The sequence below is a fragment of the Strix aluco genome, chromosome 3 (assembly GCF_031877795.1).
Source record: "Strix aluco isolate bStrAlu1 chromosome 3, bStrAlu1.hap1, whole genome shotgun sequence".
In the NCBI taxonomy this organism is placed as follows: domain Eukaryota; kingdom Metazoa; phylum Chordata; class Aves; order Strigiformes; family Strigidae; genus Strix; species Strix aluco.
In genome coordinates this window covers 34362838-34384469 of record NC_133933.1, presented here as the reverse complement: position 1 = coordinate 34384469, position 21632 = coordinate 34362838, and the positions used below count along the sequence as shown (strand labels likewise).

The following is a 21632-nucleotide window of genomic DNA, read 5'->3' as shown; positions in this document are numbered from 1 at the left end:
TGTGTACATTTCTCAGTTCACACTTAGAGCATATAGATTTTGTTGTGTAACTTCTAGAAACTACTGTGAAGAAACAGGTAGTTTTCCCCTTCGGCATGACTAGCAGTGAAGTCTCATTATACCCACCCTTAGTTCAAACAATGCCAACAATGCAGTCAGAATATTGGTAGCAAATTAATCTTATAGGGACAGTAAAGTACATATTAGTGGAAGAGGAGCAGTCTATTTCAAATATCCTCTGCAAGCTCTGAATCTCCATGCTGGCCGTAGTGTATTGAGATACCCATACACCTCAAATGGTTCCACTGAAGTCAACAAAGCTAAATGTGAAGGGCTTTACAATTCATCTGAAAGTGAAGCACTACATCACTACATGCTTCTCTAACCAAAAGTCTTGATTACATATTCAATACATTCATCAAAGTGATATCCACTTAGGAATCTACTGATGAAAAGTACTACACAAATTGGCATTATTTTACTCTACATAAGGGAAAACCATGTACAAATGCTCCTAAACATGAGAGCAAAACTAAAGAAGGATTTTTCCTTTTGCCAGTAAGCATCTGGTATTTTGCTTTTACCTTTGCTTTTACCCTCTTGATGTCTCATTTTCATATCAGAGTTCTTATTAGTACAACAGACAAACAATGAAATGTGAAAGTGATACAGTCCCTGTAGATTAGCTTCTATCTTTACTCAAATGCTGTACATGTCTGTGTACACACAGAGCACTGATGATGTGCACTGCAAGCAATATTGGCAGTTAAAAAAAGCTGACAGCAGTAACCTGATTTTACTTCAGAGAGTAGATCTAATCTTAGGACCTGATCCTGTCAGGAACTGAGTTCCATAAACTTACTGGAAATCAAGCGAGCTCAGCATTTCACTGGAGACACTCAGCACCTTACAGGTTCAAATCCATACTTTTAAAAAGTCACTTCCTATTTGTCCTTTGTTTACCCTGGCTTATCCTGAACAGCGAGGCTTTCCGACATAGAGATAACTTTGGAAATGATTACTCTCATATTCTTTGATGACTTCAAAAGGCAGGAAAGAATCTCTCCCCTTTCCGAGGGCCACCCAGCTGAAGCACAGAACATTACTTTTTTCAGGCGTGCTAGTAAGAGCCAGTTATAACTCAACTGAGTTGCCTTGGCCTTGAAATACCTGACCAAACTTGCTTTTGTTCTCTCTCAGTAACATATTTTCCTTCTGTATCTGTTTTCACACAGTTACCCTTCAGACGACCCTAAAAGGGAGGCTGCCCAACATCTCCCCATCAACATAACCTCTTCCTATGACACATGTTCACAGCCTTGATGTGTTTTATCCATCATACCTATCTCACATTTGGATGGAGCCACTGGGAACCACAGTGTAACAAAGCAGGTCTTCAAATTAAGCTTTCTAATGATTAAATATGTTAACTGTAACTAAAGCTGCTACCAGTTTCTTTCCCCAGGGGAAAAAAAGAACACACCGGTGGTGAAGAACAGCACCTCCTTTCCTAGATTCCTAACAGGCAAGAAAATACAGAATGAGTTGGACATACATACCCAAATAAAGGAAGATAAATTATTTCACCCCTTTTTGCCCTCATGTAGTCCAGTTATTCTGAGCCAAAACCTTTTTTTTTTTTTTTTTCATTTCTCTGCATGGTCTTCCATGGCTATATACTCTGTTTCTGAACCAGGATCCCTCATAGGAGTTTTGATAAATACAGCCTATCACCATGATTTTTAAATTCTGCCAGGAGCAGAAGTGAGGTACTTCTCGACTGAGGAGATGCAAACAGCAATAAATAAAACAGTGATCACAAGCACCACTGGGAGAGTGAAATACAAGGGTGAAGTGGTACTGGAAAAGTAGCATCCCTTAGAATAGCAGGGTTTAGGGAAAATAGCACTGAGCCCATGGGTTTGAAGATGTAAGCCTTGGGACATGGGATCTGTGCTTTGGAGCAGATGGCATTTTGAGGCACAAAGGAGTTACCTACCCAGGGTCTTCAATTATTGCTCTTACCCGGAACCTGGTTTGTGAGCAGAGATACTTTCAGGACCGCACCTCCCATTCACTCCCTTTTTTGGTGTTGAAATACGTCAGCCTTGAGATGAATGTCTATCATATAACTTTCATATTTTAAGAAGTGAGGACACAAATGTTAACTTCACACTGAAGCGATGATGACTGATATGGTCTCACATTGTACAGTGGACCTGCCAATGATATTAATAAACACATCTGTGTTCATCTAGTATTCATTTAATTCTAGTTTACATTCAAAACACTTGGTCTTAACAAAGCTCATCCTTAATCAGTATTAGTGTTCCAAGAAAGTAAACCTCTGACACCAGGAGAATTTGAAGACAATTGGTTGTATCTGGGCACCATGTCTTCTCATATTTGCCTAATGCAAGAAAATCGTAGCTTCTCTGCAATCAAAGGTGTCACACTATTATAAGCCTACAGCAAGAAATCAAACTGTTAAAATACTCCCTTAAGCTACTATTCTAATTGAATTTCATGAGCCACATACATTTGAAATCAAGCAAATCTATAAAACTAGATTCTAAGGGTGCTGGTTTCTTGCTGTAGATCATTGACCAGTGTATTGCAAAGTCAATATTAAATTTTAGATGGCCATACAGAAATGCATACGTTGTGAGTTTAAAGTTAATTCTCATGAACAGATGAAAACTCTGAAGTAACCGAAGCCATAAATTCATCACCTTTGCTCTCCAATGCCTTCAGTTTCACCTAATACCACAAAACTGATATTCCCACTTTAGTATGATGGACCTTAACTACCCACATTTCAACATTTTTTCTGTAGTGTTTGCACAATACCTTTTGGATGAAAGAACCGTAAGTAAAAAGCTTTACTACCCTTACAAGTCCAGCTGTTAAATTTATACTGATCAGGATGCTCAATAATATACACAATACCAAAAGACCCAATAGAATGCCACTTCTTCACTGTGAAAGGATGGCAACAGGTACCTTGTGTCCTTCCCCCACTTCATTTGAGCTCCAAACACAATAAATAATGAATAATTTTGCAAAGCAACTCTGAGTAGCTAAACTGACACCTCCTTTTAGCCTCAGTTGCTATAATCTGCACCAAATTTATCCCACCCAGGATCAATCCTGAAGCATAGCATGTTAACCCCAAACCATGTTAGCATATCCTGTATAGTGGCTCTGTGGCTTTTGCAAAACCAGGGACAGCCTTGTGTAAACCACAGGCTAGTAGTCTGCCAGGCAGGCAACACCAATACAATCTCACTGTATCTGTTTTATAAACACGCTCAGGTGTTGGGCTATCAGACTTTGCTGCACTGCACAGCTGTTCCACAGCACACACCAGCTGCCCCTACTCCCTCTTCACACAACTCCAGCTGTAGGATCCTAAACCACTCTACTGCTAGTAACAAAGATGAGGCCCTAAAAATGGAAAATTAAATGTTTTGCTTCTTCAAATGAGTGACCCAAATGGCACTCCCCTTTCCTCTGAATTTAGTGCATGAATGATCAAACAACAAATACTTCAACTTTACATTCTGTCTGCTGTTGTCTTCTACCATATTAACTACAGTTATGGGATTATAAATGATATACAAAATTATGAGTTAGGATGACAACTTTCAAAGGTGCTCAAAACAATTCGTTCTACATTTCAAAGGGATTTGCACATCCAACTGTTCAGCCTCCTTGACAGCCTATGTACATTCATACACAGGTAGGCTCAATACCAGAGACACTCCAAGTACATGCATACAGGATACCCCTACATGGTAATTTTTTCACTATAACAGTAAAGCTGGTGCTGCCCCCAACTAGTCCTCCAGAGAGGCAGCCCAACTGCAAACTGACTTTGCTCTGATAGACTGGAAATCCATACCTCTACAGAGAAAGCTTCAGTGTCAAGAACACAGCAAGACAGAGGCCCTGCATGTCTGTCTGTTCACTACAACTGAAGGAAAGCATCCCCACAATAAAGTGGTGGCAGAATTAAAACAGCCAAACCATACACCCAATAGCCTGCAAAAGCTATGCTACAAGGAAATAGAAATGTGACGGTAAGAATCCTTCTTTTAGAAAAGGAGAGTAAGAAGAGTGATTGACAGATGAGGAAGAAGCTGCAAGGCAGAAAGATAGATATCTAAAAGGTATCAAGCAGAAACTTTATTTCAGTAGTCGAGGTCTCAGCCCCTGCCTCCCCTCTGTAAAAATGAGGATACTGACACCTCCATTGCAAAACTCTGAGGTTGAAACCATAATGCTTGTGCCATACTTCTGGGTGACATGGAGGAACACAGTTTCTCTATCCATTACACTTCCTCTTAGGAATGCTGTGAAGATGACTATGCTCAAGATTCTCCAGACTCAGATATTTTGCTAATTAATTTCATTACTACCTGAGACAGATAAGATCTATGTATCACTACGTGTAAAACAAAAGCAGACAAAGGCCTCTTCTGGAACCACTGGTATAAAAGGCTGGATTATTCATTTTATAAGAAGATTTTTATACTGAATTATGAGTGAATGCTCATCCCATCATTTCCCATCATTGACATCCTCATTAGTTTGAAGGAATTATGTGAATGGAAATAGAGGCAAAAATTACAGGAAAGAGAGGAGATAAGGTGTTATATCACAAGTAGATGCAGGACAACTAAGTATGTAAAAACTTGTCTGACCAGTTCACAGCATGCAAGATTATGATGAAGTTATTACACATTATCTCATGGCTCACTAAAACTTCAGACCATAAAGCAATCAGGATCAGGAACACTTTGTGCACTGTGAAAATTAATTCACCAACCTCATCTGTTACCACAAACACTAAGAAAAAACAAGCAATACATACAACAGCCATCTTTATGTTGTGACCTGTTACGACATTTTGAAATTTTTATTTCAATAAAGCCTGCTGCAAATATGATCTTCCTTATTTGTGTAATCCAGTCTGTTACAAAGTGGCTTCACTTTGTTGTCCGTCTGTCTTATTTACATATTCCCTGGTTTGGCACACAACTTAAGCTTCAGCCTCTTTCTCTGCTGACTCACGTGAATAAAAACACTCTCTCTTAACTACTCAGACAACTACTGCTTCCCCAAGGGCATTCAAACACATTTTTAAAAGTTGCAATAACACACCATTTATTTCTTTTGCATACTTCTGTTCTGAAAAGTATAATTTGTATTTTGTTATGCATTTTCTATGACTTTTGCATGTCACTTCTATCTTGACACACAGGCCCAAAACCTCTGTAGATTTTATGTTGTAGTTCATGACCTTATTATCCAAAAGTGAGATAATAAGTTTTCTTATTTTACAGCATAAGCTCCTCCAGGAAGAAGCTATGAATTTTCTGTTTCTGCATAACCTAACACATTGTGAGTGTTATCATAGAGAAAGTATTAACTCCTGCATTCAAAACTGTCACCCTGCCAGAATGTATGCATCCATGCTTTGAGAACGCTTCAGCACTTCACTCCTGTCTTACTGGGAATATCACTAGCATCAAGTACATTTTCATAGGTGCATAAAACGTCTCGAGACGTCACATTATTTGTATTGTAAAGCTGTTTAACCATGCATAAAGCTTATACACAGGGGTTCTGCAGACCGGCACACTACTGCTGGGAAGCAGATTTTACTTGCTAGTCTGCAAACAGGGTGAAGGGCTGATTCACAGTTGCTGGAAGAGCTGCAAACTTTTTGGCAGTTCTACAAAACATTCGGCCTGTAATTTGTCTTACTGATCACTGCCACAATTACACCCAGGTCCCAAACAGAAGAAGCCCATACAGTCCAGTGGGAGATTGCTGTAGGGAGAAGAGGCTTCACCAGAGCTGCCCTCATTTCTCAATCTGCCTCCCTTCCATTTCAGTCAGATGCTTTTTTTGACCTCAGTCTTTCAGGAACAGCATAAAAGACAAAATTACATTCTCACACTTCACATCTGATTTTAAACCTGATTTTAAAAACTGTAAACTTTGGATTACACTAAGGATTTTGAAAGCTTTACGGTATTAATAACACTGATGCAGCAAAACAGTGCTTGGCTGGAGAGCACACACATTTTAAACCAAATATAACAGTTGGAACATGTTAGAGCCTGTCAGTTTGATGTCCAGAGTACATTTAAACAAGGTTAGAGATCTGTTTCATTTTATTTGTTGAAATATGCAATGATTTACTATTTTTTAATTAATGAAGTATCAGTCAGAAAAAAGCAAAAAGTTAAGGGTTTGGGTTTAGTTTAGGTTTGGGGTTTTTTTACTTCAAAAATGCTCCGAACAATACCCCTTGCAAGAAAACATGTACATACCAAACCGAAGAGAAGGCTTGTTGGTCAGAACCGACAGTTCTGACCAATGCATTCCCAAGCAGTTCACAGTGCACTCACAAACTCATTCATAAACAGTTCAGAAGCTGAGCTTACTACAGATACAACACCGAAATAACCACTGATGAAAAGACAGCTGGGTAACACTTTCAAAAGACTGCTGAATCAGGAGCCTGAATTCTTCATGGGATTTCCACATATCTGAAAAATTTACAATAGGCCTCAATTCTGAGCAATACACAAAGTGCAATATTAAACATACAAAGAATTCAACTGATGGTAATTCAACTACCCATCTCCCTAACTCAGCTAGTAGCACAGAGAAATTGCTATGTATGCAACTAAATGATACACGTGCTCTCAACAGTTTCAGCAACAGGTAACACCACTCAAAGAAATTCCCATTAAAATCAATATAGGTTTGAATTGGTGTGCAAGACAACTTGTGCCCTCCAGTCATCAGTGTATGGCACACACTACAGACTTAAACTTCTTTTGTGTTTGTTTATGGCATATTGTTTTTTGCTTATTCACACACCTACGTAACAACAAAACCAATGCAGAAAATTTTCTCCTTTTTCCACTGCGCTGGGCTATGACAGAGGTCAACTGTAGCTATCTATTTTTTTATACTATACTACTGTTGTACAGTGACCACCTTTCAAAAAAGGATCAGGACCCCACAGTCCTACTAAATGATACATACAAAAAGGTAACATGATACCCTATCCAAGGCATCTTGCAGCGAACCAGCAAAGCAGATAAAGAATGAGCATGAACTGGCAAGGAAAGAGCACCTAAAGAGATCACAGGAACTCATCTAGGTCCTGGCGCCTGGGCTGCTAACACAACACAGAATTGTTAAAAATCAGTTTAACTGAATTTGTGTTTTAAAACCTTTTACATGGCCTTATAAAAAAATGCACATGCAAAGCTAGCTCCTAAATATGACCACTAAACCAATATTCTTTTTAAAGTAATGGACTTTACTACATGTATATAAAATAAAGTATTGTATAAGGATCATCAGAAAGAGCTACAAGGTTTTGCTCAAGTGAAAAGCACTGTTGCTGGCTTCTCATGCAATGGGCAACACTTCTACAAAATCAGTATGAGAGGTTAATAAAACTCTTCTTTCCTCCTCTCAGAGCATTGGCATGGCTCTGAGAACTTGCTGACACAAAGAATAAAGGTGTGGAATAAAACCTAACAAAGCTTATCTCGGCCCAGTGACATTAGTACATAAGATTAACCCTATATATCATGTTTGTATTTGACTGTTGTACTTGGTAGTGCTCTAACCCAACTACTGATAAAGAAAAAAGCTCAAATACAGTTAATACCAGCTTTCATGGAATTATACAGAAAAATCGTGCAGTATAAAAGTGAGTGATCCCAAGCACTTTTGAAGATATATGGGATACTCAGAAATAACTAGAAATTTGGGAACCATGGACTAGATCATAAGGGCTGTCCCTCTAAACCTGCCAACTCCTTGAAGAGAAACACCACATCATGCAAAGCATCAGGATCTCCAAATATCTCCGGCAAAATTTCCACTACTACCTCTCCCCTTGGGATTCTAAGCTAGGGACATCAAGGAAGGCTGAACTGATAAGATGCTGCTAAGCTACTGTTACAGCCTTTCACACTGGTAAGCAGTTTCCCATTATTTCTTTTGGTTTCCCTAATCTGCCTTTTTTGACTTGTGCTTGGACTCTATTTTTTTTGAAGACTGAAACCATAATTTCACTTTATAGAAAAACGAAACAAACACTATGAGGTATTTTCTGTGATTAGGAGTCCCTGAAAATCCCAACAGTCAGTACCAACTAAAATTTTACAAGCATTCCCATTGCTTGGGATAGTCCAGTTTCCAGAGACAGATCATGTTCCTTCAACATCCCACTGACTCTGCTAAAACCATAGCATTTTGCCTGAAGTTCAAAGCTACTATATTACACTTCCTCCATCAACCACTTCTGTAGTATAACTAACTGGAAACTCAGCACATCGCTTCTTCTGGTTGAAGATTAGCCACCAGTCTGATCAGTTAGCTCCCTGCTGCTTGCTGAGAAGCACAGTGGTGACATGCTCTGGATGAGAGCGGCTGGGAAAATCCCATAGAGCTTCAGATACTAAAGATGATCCTGACTCTTACTGACAGGAGGAGCTCACTGGTCCACCAGAGCGACAAGAAGAGGGAAAGAGGTAGAGTGGTGGGAATAACAGCAATATGGATATATGGGAAGTAATAACAAGAAAAATGAAGGAAAAGTTAAAACAGACAGCCAATACTTGAGAACAAGGTGACAGCAGAAGATTAAGGAGAAAAGAACTGGGCCATGAGGTCAAATATTTGAGAGGTGCAAAAGCAGTATGGGGTTACAAGGAAGGAGAAGGCAAGGAAACTCAGAGGAAAAGGAAAAAACAATATTCCTCAATAAATCCAACTCTAACCATGTAAGAAAGAGAACACAGTGGATACAGCATGAGAGACCTTTAGCCTTTCATTTTCCAACACATTCTCAGACATCATCTTCAAAGACCATGGATCAATCTTACCTTGAAGGGAAGTTGACAGATGCCACAAAGACTTATGCAAAGAGTAAATATGGTCCCAGCAACAAAACTGTACTTGCAATAGGTCTCTGTAGGGATCTATAGCAGGACATTTCATTCATGTAGCCTGCTAGCATGGCCAACATCAAAATCCTATGTGATCCTGTAAAGGTCACCCTATCATTTCTCGACCATCTTGAAGCCAGAACAGATAAAGAAAGATGGAGAATTGGCAGCATGAAGACAGAATAGATGATAAAGAAGAAACTGAAAGAAAACAAGGAAGGAGGAAACACTACCGTCTTGCTGACTTTTAATCTGTGAAACAAAGCAAAGCAATTCCAACCATTTCCTCATCATCTGTGTAGAGTATGCATCAGTCTTCCCTTCATGTCTCCACCACCTTTACATCTCCTTCATTGCTGCCACATCACTATCTAAAGATACTTACAAATATTAACATTGACAAAGCCATATATTTTTTACGGCATTAAAAAGGCCAGCGTACTGAAGAATGAAGAGTTCTAAAATGAGTAAGAAACCCTTACCCCCCCATGATAAGAGGCTTGTTGCGTATACTGTAAAGTACTGAAAGATACTAAGTTGGAAACAGTAAGTGTTAAGTTTGCCTACTCTTCACTTAAGATACAGAAATACAATGGGGGCTCGCTGCTCAAACAATGCAGACGTGAAATTTATTTGGTAACATCTAGCCATTATTCATGCTTTTTTGTTCCTGCCTGTGATGAAATTGCCCAGCAGGACACCAGAAACAACCAAAATGATTCTATTGTCTGGAACAATTAAATCAGCTCAAGTTAGCCGATATAAGGCAGAAATGGCTGCCTGTGAGCCTCCGATGGAATCAAACTTTGCCTTTTTTAATTCTAAATTCCTTTACTTCTGTTCTTCAACAATTCAAGCCCTACAGAGGTCAGTGGGGGAAAAGCTCTTAGAACTGGGTATCATTTCTCTAACACTGCTTTCAATAAATGTTAAAACTCCTGTTATATTTAATGGGAACATGCCAATATCACCAGGTTTTTTAGCTGTGCTATTCAGAAATATGTGAAATCTTGGCTTCTGTAACTTCTGTTAAATCACAACAATGATAATTTAAGATTTTTTAACTCTTAGAGGATCGTGAGAGAACACTCAGAAATCAACTTTACTAACAATTCAAGCTACTGACTGTGAATAATGATCAGAGTAGATAATTCTGCAGATGTTCTTACATCATATTCATTTGCATTTTGCTTTACTAAAATATAGTGCAAAGTACACAACTGCCATGAAAGTTACCCAATCTCTAGAATTATTTATTAGCTTTACAGTTGCAGTTTCTATTAATATTGCCGAATATACTTTTAAAATCTTCTAGTGACTGCCTGACAAACAGGAAAACAGTCGCTTACAAACACAAGGTTAAAAGGTTTTGTCAGCCTTCAGTAATGACCACTTTGCCTCCAAATGGTAGAAACCCCTGTAACTGCTACAATTTGCATGACTCAAAAGGGCACACAAAACATCCCCATTCTTCAGACCTTGCTCTTGACAAAAGGGCTTGTTTGGTTACCCCCCAAACTGGCAGTTTTCCAAGACGTCTTTGGACTTCTGATCACATTCCACACCCAGATAGTTCCAGCCCTACCTTTCCATGTGGATGGAGGGAAAGTCTCAGTCCTCCCTGACCACAGATTTCCCATTACTTGCATACCCTATTGTTTCCAAAACCTCTCTTATCTTGAACTGTAGATAGACGTCTTTCTCTTACAGTCTAATAACTGGAGTGAAAGGAGATGAAGACAGTACCAGCTAAAGCAGAACTGAATTCAACCAGCCAATTCCAAGCAGAAGGGCTCTCAACTCTAATTTTTTTACGAATTGTATTCACAGCCTCCCTTCAAAATTTGAAACCCCCCAAAAAATTTATTTAAATGGAAGTTTAGTTAGGGAGTGGAAACTAATCACACTTAGATGCCAAGTCGTACAATTCCAACTTAAATCAAACCCTCCTTTCAGCAGTATTTAAAGAATTCTGGACAGGGAGGGCAAACTTTTAGTCCTGATGGCTGAGGAAAGCAGAAACCAGGCTTGCATGCGCAAGATTTGCAGAAGAATAATAAATCAGTAGAAGTAAAATAAAAGTAAAGGATGTTGTTAAATGTTATTTATTCTTGGTTTTCTCTTGGAACACAGGCCCCAGCTGAGGAAAGAATTTAAACACTTGCCTCCATGAAATGCAGTGAACCCCGCAAACCCAGTGAGATCAATGGTTTCCTTGCAACCATGAAGTTCTGCATAGGGTCTATGGAACTGCCTGAGCTGGAATTATGATAAGCACTGTCTCAAAACTGGCACAAGAAGGGTATGCAGGAATCATTTTCACCCCACTTGGACATTTCTTAAAGTCCAGCTTTGAATTAACACCTGTGAACTGGACTCTGTTACTGGTAACTTTGTTCTAACAAGTATTTTCTACAGAGTTCAGCAGCATTACTTTCACTACGTGGAACTTTGTATCAAGTACCAGTATTGGTGTTAGCAACAATAGGATGAGATTGGATGAGATAGGATGAGTCGTGGGATCAAATCCTGACCTACATGTATGATAATTCAGTACTAAGTGAAATGCATGCTCTATTACATACTTTTCATGCCCTGAGCAGTTTTTTTCACATCTGAAGTGAGACTTCAAAAGCTACACACTGAGCAAAGCAGACCAAAAAAAAAAAAAAACAAAACAACAAAAAAACAACAAAAACAGGTCAGTGAGCAGCATACGGCCTTCAACTAGTCAATTTGCCTATGCCAGCTCATCCCCGTCTCCTACATGTGTAGCTTTCTGTTGTTGCCAAAAGGGCAGCTGGAGTATGTGGGGCAGCAGCAACTACTCATTACCCTCCTCCAGGTTTCTCTCCATGCCTCATCTCTTCCTTTCCCCACTTTGCCCTTTCTCTCTCCCTGCAGTAGCAACCACAGAGGCAGCTTTTTCCCCCTCTATTGCTTCTCAGCAGGCTGGGAAGCACTGCAGGTAAGCAGAGGCTGTTAGGAGAGAACATTTCCAGCAAAGAGTAGGAGTAGATTTATGCAGCTGTAGAAAGGGATTGATACAAGATAGTGGGTGAGTTGCGTGGTGACTGTACCACATCCCCAGCAGAGAGGGAAAAGAGAAGGCACAGGAGGAGACAGGCAGGGGGAGAAGGCAAGGAAGACCCCTACCTGTACAAAGTGCTCTCCAAAATCTCCCATCTCCTCTTGACAACCACCCACCCTCACAATTATGCTGAGTCCCTGTGAAACCCTGCTGATCCCCTCTAGCTCTCTCACCCTCACCCCCCAAACCTGACAGACCTTGCTCAGCAACAGCCTTGTCATGCAGAAACCTATCAAATGGGACAGCAATTTCCCTTTCATTTCAACAAATACTCTTCTGATAACAATGCTTTTCAGCAGCCCATGAACCACAGTTTAGATGAGATGTAAAGCTTTCACAAGCAAAATCCTAGGCCTTTAAACACCATCAGCACAGATAAATTCGGCCAGCAGATGAAAATAAAAATACACTACAATTACACTCTGCTAGCCCAATGCGAACCTTCAGCAGTGTATGGCACAAGCAGAGGTTAATGCATGGGGTGACCTGCACTAAAATGATGACGACTCCACTCTCTCTCTGCCAGCTCCAACAGATCACCTGCTGACTGAAAGGAGTTCCCATTTCAGCAGCAGAAGTGGCATTTTAAACAAACAAAACACAAACAAACAGAAAAACTCTGATAAACACCTCAGTAGTCTTTCCAGTTAATTCAGATTAGAGGCTCTGGAAGGAGTCAGTTCTGCTTCTCACACCCATGGACAGCTCACGAGACCAAGAACTCAGAAGAGTTTTAATCCCTCCCCTGTTACTGCCGTTTGGGTGACATTCAGAGCTCCATTAACCTAGGTCTGTCACTGTACGGACTGCAATTCAAAGACCTAGTCTTTCCAATAGGAAAATTTCTTCAATAGTACACTATAACCATACAAAAATATGTAACTCAACAGTTCAACAAGTATGTAAAAGAGTGTACTTCTTCCCCATGCTGTTTCCCATCACCAACTTGTTATTGAGCTATGATATTAATTCCTAATAAACTTGCTTTATGCAATGGTGGCACAGTTTCATAACTAACTTCACAATGACAAAATGGAAACATGAAATGATGCTTTTAAAAAAGTATAATGTTTCAAATTTAGATCTTAAGAAGCAGCACTACAGAGAAAAAAATAGTACGGAAGCTATTTAGGACTAGCAAAGAAAAGCTCACTGAGATCTGCATTTTATTTTTTTCCTGACAGTGTTAGGGATTTTTTTAAGAGAGCAGAAAATTAAACTTGTTTCATTAAACTAAATATAGCAGTAAAGTATTTTCAGTGGAAAGAGAGGCTTTTCTTGCTAAACGTTGTGATGTCCTCACTGATTTAGCGAGTCCTGCTACTCAGCCCACAAAAGGATTTCTTAGGACGACTCGATAGGTTTTCTTGTGTACAGCCAGGCTAATGGCTAAGACCCTTAGATGGAGTCTTTGGCATAGGTCCAGTCACACTGATTTCATCTATCGTCAGCTCTGGAAAGTGAACTTGAACTCAGAACCTATGCTACCAATCACCCAAACACATAAACATTGATCGTGCTAATTCACAGGAGTGTAACCACAAGACTAAGTATCAACGGAATTTTCCTTCCTGATTAAAATGTAGCTGCATTACCAACCCAAGTGAAACATTTACATATGCCACATGTAAGAAAGCTAGATAAAGACAATCTTAATTATTACCTGAATTACCTAACTCAAGAAAATATAGCCACAGCTTTCATGCTATTAGGTTTTTTTCCATCAGAACTTGCAGGTTGTTTATTGCTCTGTATTTCGTATTTTTCAGAGTGAAACTTCTCCAACAACTTCTTGATTACTCTGTGACATTCTGTATAACATTTTATGCGCTTACAGAAAAGCCTGTAATGTCATAAATCCAAAGCTGTCTTTAAAACTGCAGTGTAGCCATGACTAAAAAAATCTGCAGAACTGACACTTTTACTGTGCTATGTCTGTATTGATGCACCACTGGAAAAGCAGCCATCTTCTTAATTGTCACTATACCTTTTTTAGCAACCCAAACAAATATTTTATATTGATCTTTAAAAAAAAAAAAAAGTATATACTTTGTTTAAAAGCTTCCATCTAGTAAAACCTGAACTACTGTTTTAGGCCACAACTTTGATTTTTTTTAATTTTTATATAAATATATTCATAAGGCTAAAAATAATTTTTGCAACTGCTGAATATTCTGCAGATAAAAGGAACCAGGATTTTGCATATTTATCTGACGTCCTAATACAATAGATGCTATCATGATTTCAAGCTTTGTACTTGTTTATCATCAGTGTTTCTACCGTAACCATGGCATCAGTATATAGCATAGGCTTAACAGTGAGAAAAATACCCTGTATTTTCCTAAAAAAAACTCATCCCTTCAAAAAAATACAAGGATTTACACCATGGCAAAAACCAATTAAAGTAGGTGAGCTCGCTAAAGAGAGAAACAGTTTCTTTTTAGGGGAAAAAAACCAAAACATTATTTCTTTGCAAATCTTTTTTGCATTTTGGACTTCTGACAAGAACCTAGAAATATATTACAGGATAAGTAACATAACCCTGACCCTAGTGCAGATACTATAAAAGAAATATTGAAATTTTCTTACAGAAATACATGCAGTATTATATGAGACTGAAAGCATTAAAGCTATTAATGTATTGACAAGAGCTGTTCTCAGCACACAAGCGTTTTCTCAAACCTATTTAAATAGTGACAGTCCAGTCCTGTAAGAACTGTTGCATCATTCTGAAGGTGAAGAGGGGCAGCAGTGCAATTACACCAAACACACTCAACTAGTATGTGGTACCCAGCTGAAACTTTCAGGACTGCTTAAAGGGAAACCCTCAGCATGGCACAGAAAGACTTTATGATCTCCAAGAGTGTTTCTTAGGTTGCATTTATTTGATCTTTCAGGCAGTAAGGACGAATGGGTTCCTGTGACTGCTGCTTTTAATGTGCTTGTTATAAAGTTGGGAAAGAGTACTACAAAAATATCTGCCTTAAATGCCAAGAGTGAAATGAAGGAATTAGTCCTCTTCTTAAACAGAAGAGACTGTATCGTACCAGCAGATCTTAGTCTAACGTTGGTTTAGGCCACATGCATTTTGTGTGAAACCCATTCATTTCATAGACGACTTCTCTTTTCCAGGTTTTAATATAGACTCCAGCACTGATGAAGATACCAATAAATCTATTTACTTCCCTATAGACTTTATAGAAAAATTCATGGCCACAGGCCTTATTTTAACTCAGTGAAATCAGACAGAAAAACTAGTGTGATTTTGTAAGAGCCAGTTTTCTGAAAATCCCTATCTATTAACAATCCAATAAACACAGTTGGTATTACAATTACAGCAATACATTCAGTAAATGGGAAGATTTTGGAAAGGGTAAAGCACAATCCTATAAATACTTGCCTCCCCATCAATTCTGTGATACAGAGTGGGTGGTGTACACTGTGTATTATATGTACTGCACAAACACAAGACAAACTATGAGGATTTACAGCACAAAACGAGGTAAGTGATGCTTCAGAAGCTGTATTACATTGAGCTGACCAGTTATGATCCACTGCCATGTCCTCAATTCTGTCACATCAACAGACAACAAGCATAGTCACTCCCTCATCTCCTCCCACCCTGTGAATGCTGGACAGCAATGAATCCTGGTGCAATAAAACACAGCATTTATCTGATTCAGCTATGTAGTTCCTGCCAGATAATGTTTACAATGGGCCTCAATCTGTTAAATTCCACTATTTATCTAGGGAACATGTTCAGATGTTTGAGTTCACCTTAAAAATCAGAGCCAGGACACACCCCAGCACACCAGCCCCACCAAAATTCAAACTTGGCATCTGCAACCCGCAAGGTCCTTCCAGATCTGGCGACAAGCCCACAACATGTACCATAGACAAAAAAAATATAACAAATTATTCTTCTTTCACTAAAAATCTGTGGTGACGTCCTTGTCCCGTTGGTCTCAAAGATGAAACCCCTGTTGATTTCGGGAGAGCCACAACTTGATTATCATTCAATCCAGGTAAAAGACATCTGCAATACTGCTGCATTTGTCTTTTCCCGATTTGGCTATTTTTCCTCTGCCTATCACCCGGTTTTACCATCCAAGATTACTAATGTGTAGCTTTTCAGAGCATCAGAATAATCTAGATCCTAATTATCACGGTGTAACATATGTAGCAGAAGTGAAAAATATTTTAAAGTTGTAAACACAAAAGTTTTAACAGTAAAGTTGTTCAGCTCCTAATCAGCACAAATAGAGCCCAATTCTTTCACACCTTTCCATCATTCTGACATCTCTTTATACCACTGCATTAAGTAAAGAAGCCCCAAAGAATGCATGAAACTCAGAGCTATTAACTCTTGCTATTTTTACTTTGGTCCTGGGTTCTTTGTCTGTTTGCCAAAGAAATTGCCCCAACTAGTATCCTTGACCATAACAAATAAATACACATAAAAATGAGCAGACATTTCAGATGGCTGGTCAAGCAGGGCACATTTAAAATGAGAAGACAGTTAATATTGTTTTATTATACATCTTATCTAAAGGATATACCATTTAACTGTTTAACTGCAGAAATGTGAAATGTGCATATTCACGTTTCCTGTGCTTCTTTGTTTGATTTTTCCATGCTAAATCACAGTACCTGAGGATGTCAGACCAAGGATTTTCCAGCTTTTTCGTACTCCCACTGAGACATGTTAGCCTCTGTGTCTTTAAGATGCTGTAGAAGCTGTTAGATACGTTGTGTACACAGGCAACAGAATTTGCCTGGTTGGGGCCAAGAAGGACCCTTCTACCAGTTTCAGGCATTTGAAGCAGCATTGCATTAGCTCTATGCATAAAGGTATAGATCGTCTGGGGAAAGGAAGGAGGAGCATCAGTGTTGATGCAGTGAGCTTCCGAGTGGCATGAAGACCCCCAAAGTGTCTCGTATCAGAGGTCAGGTCTGGATTTTTAAGGCTCATCATTGTCAGGCTGACCAAGAGCATTCACATTGAAATGATGAACTCAGTCTAAGTGCTGGATCTGGGTTTTGCAGTAACGTTCTGTATGGATGCATTTGGTTGGGGTTTTTCAAACACAGTAAGATAACTAGACTTGCGTTTATGCAACATAATTTCAGAAACTGAAGTGGTAATTACACATCTCTTACTTAGATTCAGCATATTTTTCTTTCCTCCCTTGCCTGTAGACCACATGCATTAGCTATACAGTAACCATGACTATCTCGGTATAACAAAGCATGGAAATAATGAAAAGCCTTCAGAGCCATTACATGCCCTTGGCAACCTAGCTCTGCAAGACAGATGTTGCATCCAGAGCCATGCCACTAAAAACCATATGTATGTGTATGTATCCACAGCGCGAACACTCACCCAGTCCTCGAAGTGGCGGCTCCCGTTCTGCAGCAAGTCCTCAAACTGTATAGTGCAGTTAGCTACAAAATCGTCGTACCCGATGGGGGCATCATGGAAAACAGCCATCTCTATCTTCCTGCCATTACAAACGTCGGTGACAAACTCATCGTTCCAAGCAGGGCTGTTGGTCTTCTGCTTGGTTGAGGTCTGCCCGATCCTGGAGTCGTCCACATTGAGGGCTATGTAAGGGTCCAGCAAAAAGGTCTGTGGCCTGGGACCCACCGCATGCCTCAGAGACCACGCCGTGGGTTTCAGATTCACCGCCTCACAGATCTTGATTTTCAGCAAGCCATTGAAAACCACCATGGCTGGATGGCTGCACTTTTCCTGGGATTAAACACTCGCACAACGCACTCGCACCGAGAGGGAGGGAGGGAGGTCTCGCCAATAAATAGGAGGGCAGGTCTGGGAGTGGGGGAGCAGGATACAGTGCGGGTCTCTTCGCCTTGCTGCTGCTGTTACCTTTGATTATTTAGCCTTTGCTCTTGCGACACCCAGTGAATACATTTATTTTCTTGCCCGTGTTTCTAACGGAAAACAAGGGAGGGGGGCCGCCGGGGAGGGGGGAGGCGCCCGCGGCTGCAGAAACCCCCGAATGCAATCAAAACCCGAGCATAATCAATCCTTGGGGTGAGCAAGAGCCTTCTCCCTTCACCTAGACCATAATCCTGGATCAGTCTGTGCCGAGGCGGCAGCGCCGCGATCCCAGGCTCCTGCCCACGCCAGTCCTGCCCGTGCGCCGCACAACAATACACACACACGCATACACACACACACGCACACACACAAATCAGAAACACCGGCCGACCCACCAGCCCTGCCTACTGCACAGCCTCCGCTCAGCGAACGTCCACCCGGGGACCTTCCATCCGCGCCGGAGCCCGGAGCCGCCCGTCCTGTGCCGCCGCCTCCTCCTCCTCCTCCTCCGCCGCCGCCGCCAAGGCCAAGGACCCAGCGGAGCGACCCCCGCGCATGGGGCGGGGGTGGGGGGGGCGACGGCAGCGGAGCGGCCCGCGCGGGTCTCGGCGGGCTCCGGCTGGGCGGCCGCCGCCCTGGCGATGGGCAGAGCCGCCGCCGCCTCCCGCCTCCCGCCGGCCGCCCCCCGCCCGCCTCCCGCCTCCTCCCGGCCGCCTCCCTCCGCGCCGCGCCGCGCCGCGCAGCCCTAACGCCAGCCCCAGCCCGCCGGTGCCGCTCCGCCGCTCGCTCCGGTGCAGGAAATGCGCAAAAGACGTCAGTGTGTGTGTGTGTGTGAGTGTGTGTGTGTGTGCGCGCTGTGCGAGCGCGCCGAGGCAGCCCCGTCTGTGCGCGTGGGGGTGAGCCCGCGCCTCTGTACAAAGTTTTGCCTGTTGGGGGAGCGACGCGGCCGAAGGGGGAACCGCGCGTGGGGCCGCCGCTCCTCCGCACCCGCCAGGCGGCCTTCCGCGGGGGCCTCCGCCGACCGCCCCCCCTCAGGCTAAAGTGTGGAGCCAAGCCTGGAAAAACCACCCCCAGCCGCAACTACCCCACCCGCTTTTATTAACGCGCTTGGATGGCGGAGCTGCTGCCCCCGGCCGCCGCGCGGCGCTGCCGCCGCCACGGCTACTTCCCCCGCGCCGGGCGCTGCTGGCGCCGCGGGGCCCGGGGGGGGCGGCGGGGGCCCCTCCCCGCAGGGCTGCCCGCCCCTCGCTCTCTTCTCCGTGACCGCGCCGCCCCCGGGACCCCTCCGCCGCGCCGCGCCCCGGCCCGCGCCTGACGGGCGGCGAGCCCGCCGCTCCCCCCCGCCGGTGACAGCGCCGAGCCCCGGCCCGCGCCGTCAACCGCCGCGGCCAGCCGCCACCCCACCCCCCCTCGCCCCCCGCGGCCTCGGCGGCGGCGGCAGCAGAGACACCGCTACGTCAGCGGGGGCCGGGCCGGAGGAAGAGTTTCCCCGCGGTGTGCGAGCGCCGGGAAGTGCCGTCCCCGCCAGGGGAAGCGGCCGCCCGGGGCCCGCCCCGCCCGGCCCGGCCCGGCCCGGCCCGGCCCGGCCCGGGCCGCGGCCGCCCTTTTCCCGGCTGGCAGGCGCTGCCTGCGGTGCCGGCCCGGCCTGCCCGGCCCGGGGGGGGGACAGAGAACGCTCTGGGAACGCCCGTCCCCCCGTGGGGCGGCGGGTCGGTGCCAGCCCCTTTGTTTGCTGCGGATCACCTGGCCCGGCCGAGCCGGCCCGGGCCTGCCCCACCTCAGCGCCCCGGCGCCCAGCGCTTCCCCGCTGCCCCCGGCTTGGAGCCGGCGCTGAGGGGGGGCACCGCGGGGAGTCAGTCGCCACTGCCCTGCGAGGGTACTGGAAAGGGGAAAAAAAAAAATCTTTTGAAAGGATAAAACGGTATACTTGCTATGTTATTGAACGTTGTCTACATGTCACGTAAGATTTAAGTCATTTTCATCACCGTGGTACCAAGTAACAAATAAACGGGAAACTATAGGCAACCTGGCTTTCTCCTCCACAGAACCAACAGACTTAGGATCTAGAGGGTTTCCTTCAGTGAAAATTGTCACTGCCTTATTTATTTTCAGTTACTGGTTTTGCCAGTCTTTTGTGACAAAGTCATTGGAAAAGGGATGGGCTTTGCCCTTCAACGGGATTTGAATTCACTGTAATACCGCAAGGGAAACCGAGGGCCAGCGCTGGCACCCAGGAGGGCAGCTGGGGTGCTTCGGAGATTCAGGCAATATAAAAAGGAGAAACTCGATTGCCTGGATCCCGCCAAATAAGGACATGAAATATAAGCATCCAGTCCTTGATCTGGACCTGATATTCCTGACTGGAGAGCAAAGAACAGATAATTACGGATTTCTACAGGTAATGGCTCAGGGGGCAGGTGTTATGGTTGCAGCTGATGAATTAGCTCCAGTATCTGTGCTTCCAGAGTAGTTTCCAGGTAGACGATACGGTACTAATGAAGCCTATGGGTCATGAGAACTTTCACATTAATGGAAGAAAGACTTTTTGGTGCCTGTTGCCACTTAATCTACTAGTCAAAATAGAAGTACAGTAAAATCTCCATGTTCATTATCATCTTGACAATCCCCAAGCAGAATTGTTTGATACAAAGCTGTGATACGGAGCCAGTTATGGGAAATGTCTTCCTTCGCAATTCAGCCTTTCCTGGGCTCATAGCAGCTGTGATAGATCTGTCACGTTATTTCTGTAAAGGACCATACTCACAGGCCCCACTAGAAATACAAGAATCACTTACTCCTTTTCTCCCACCCCCATACACAACCTAGCATATAGTACTATATATTAAGCTATATGGTCTTTCATTTAGTGTGTCAGAAAGAACAGTATAATTAAATCTTTCCTCTGGATGTGTTTGTGTTGTTTCTCAATAATGGCAATGTAAACAATATGCTCTATTTCCTTAGATACTGGAAAGCATAAAAGCCAAACTGATACAGTGTTTAATCTTTTCTGTTTATTTTTAAGAGACTTGCAACTACGTGTGTTCCACATGCCCAAGGTAAGATTTAAGTAAACACAGTCTCCATGGTGAGTTTAATGACCTAGCATCTCTGTGAGATCACACATGCGTATTACAAAAGTCTGAATAAATACAGACAATATTAACACAGCATACAAAATAATATAAATAAACTTTATATTTGGCTAACTACATATAAAATCTACTGCATACATAGCTAGGCCCTGATACCTAATTTGAGCCATCTGCACTTTTCCATGTGCTGAAGCAAGCTAAGGTTTGTTTCACAAATCTTTTTTTCTAAGAAGACCCCCTGCATGAATAAGGATTTACAAGCTCACTTAGGATCAGACAGCTCCAGCCTTACACTGCTTAGGAAAATACACACACCTTGCACTGTTTTCATGTATTTTTATATATATTTTTTTTAATTAGACTTTGGGAAAGCATATTTATGTCAAGACTGAACTTTTAACACCGAGCAGTTATTAACTTACCAAAAGACCCTGGAACAATATTCTCAAAGTCCAGTAACTTGGGTACATTGAACAACATTACAACGCTTCCTGCAAAGTTCATCTGAAAAATTGGCTCAATGGTCTCAAAAACTGAACAATGGACAGCAAAGAACAGTCCAACTGTAAGTACCATTTTCCACTTGAAAAGTTTTTAAATATTTGTTTGATTTT

At 42.5% G+C, this 21632-nt stretch overlaps 1 protein-coding gene across 3 annotated transcripts in view; it reads right to left on the bottom strand.

The window, feature by feature from the left end:
• The window catches only part of PRKCE (protein kinase C epsilon), a 298350-nt gene extending 279765 nt beyond the window's left edge, over window positions 1–18585 (bottom strand). For all 3 annotated transcript variants that reach the window (XM_074818060.1, XM_074818061.1, XM_074818062.1), the window contains exon 1: window positions 17465–18585. In XM_074818060.1, coding sequence (XP_074674161.1) covers window positions 17465–17812 — 348 coding nt within the window. In that variant the 5' untranslated portion in view covers window positions 17813–18585. The remainder of the gene's footprint in view (window positions 1–17464) is intronic.
• Between the last annotated feature and the right edge of the window lie 3047 nt (window positions 18586–21632).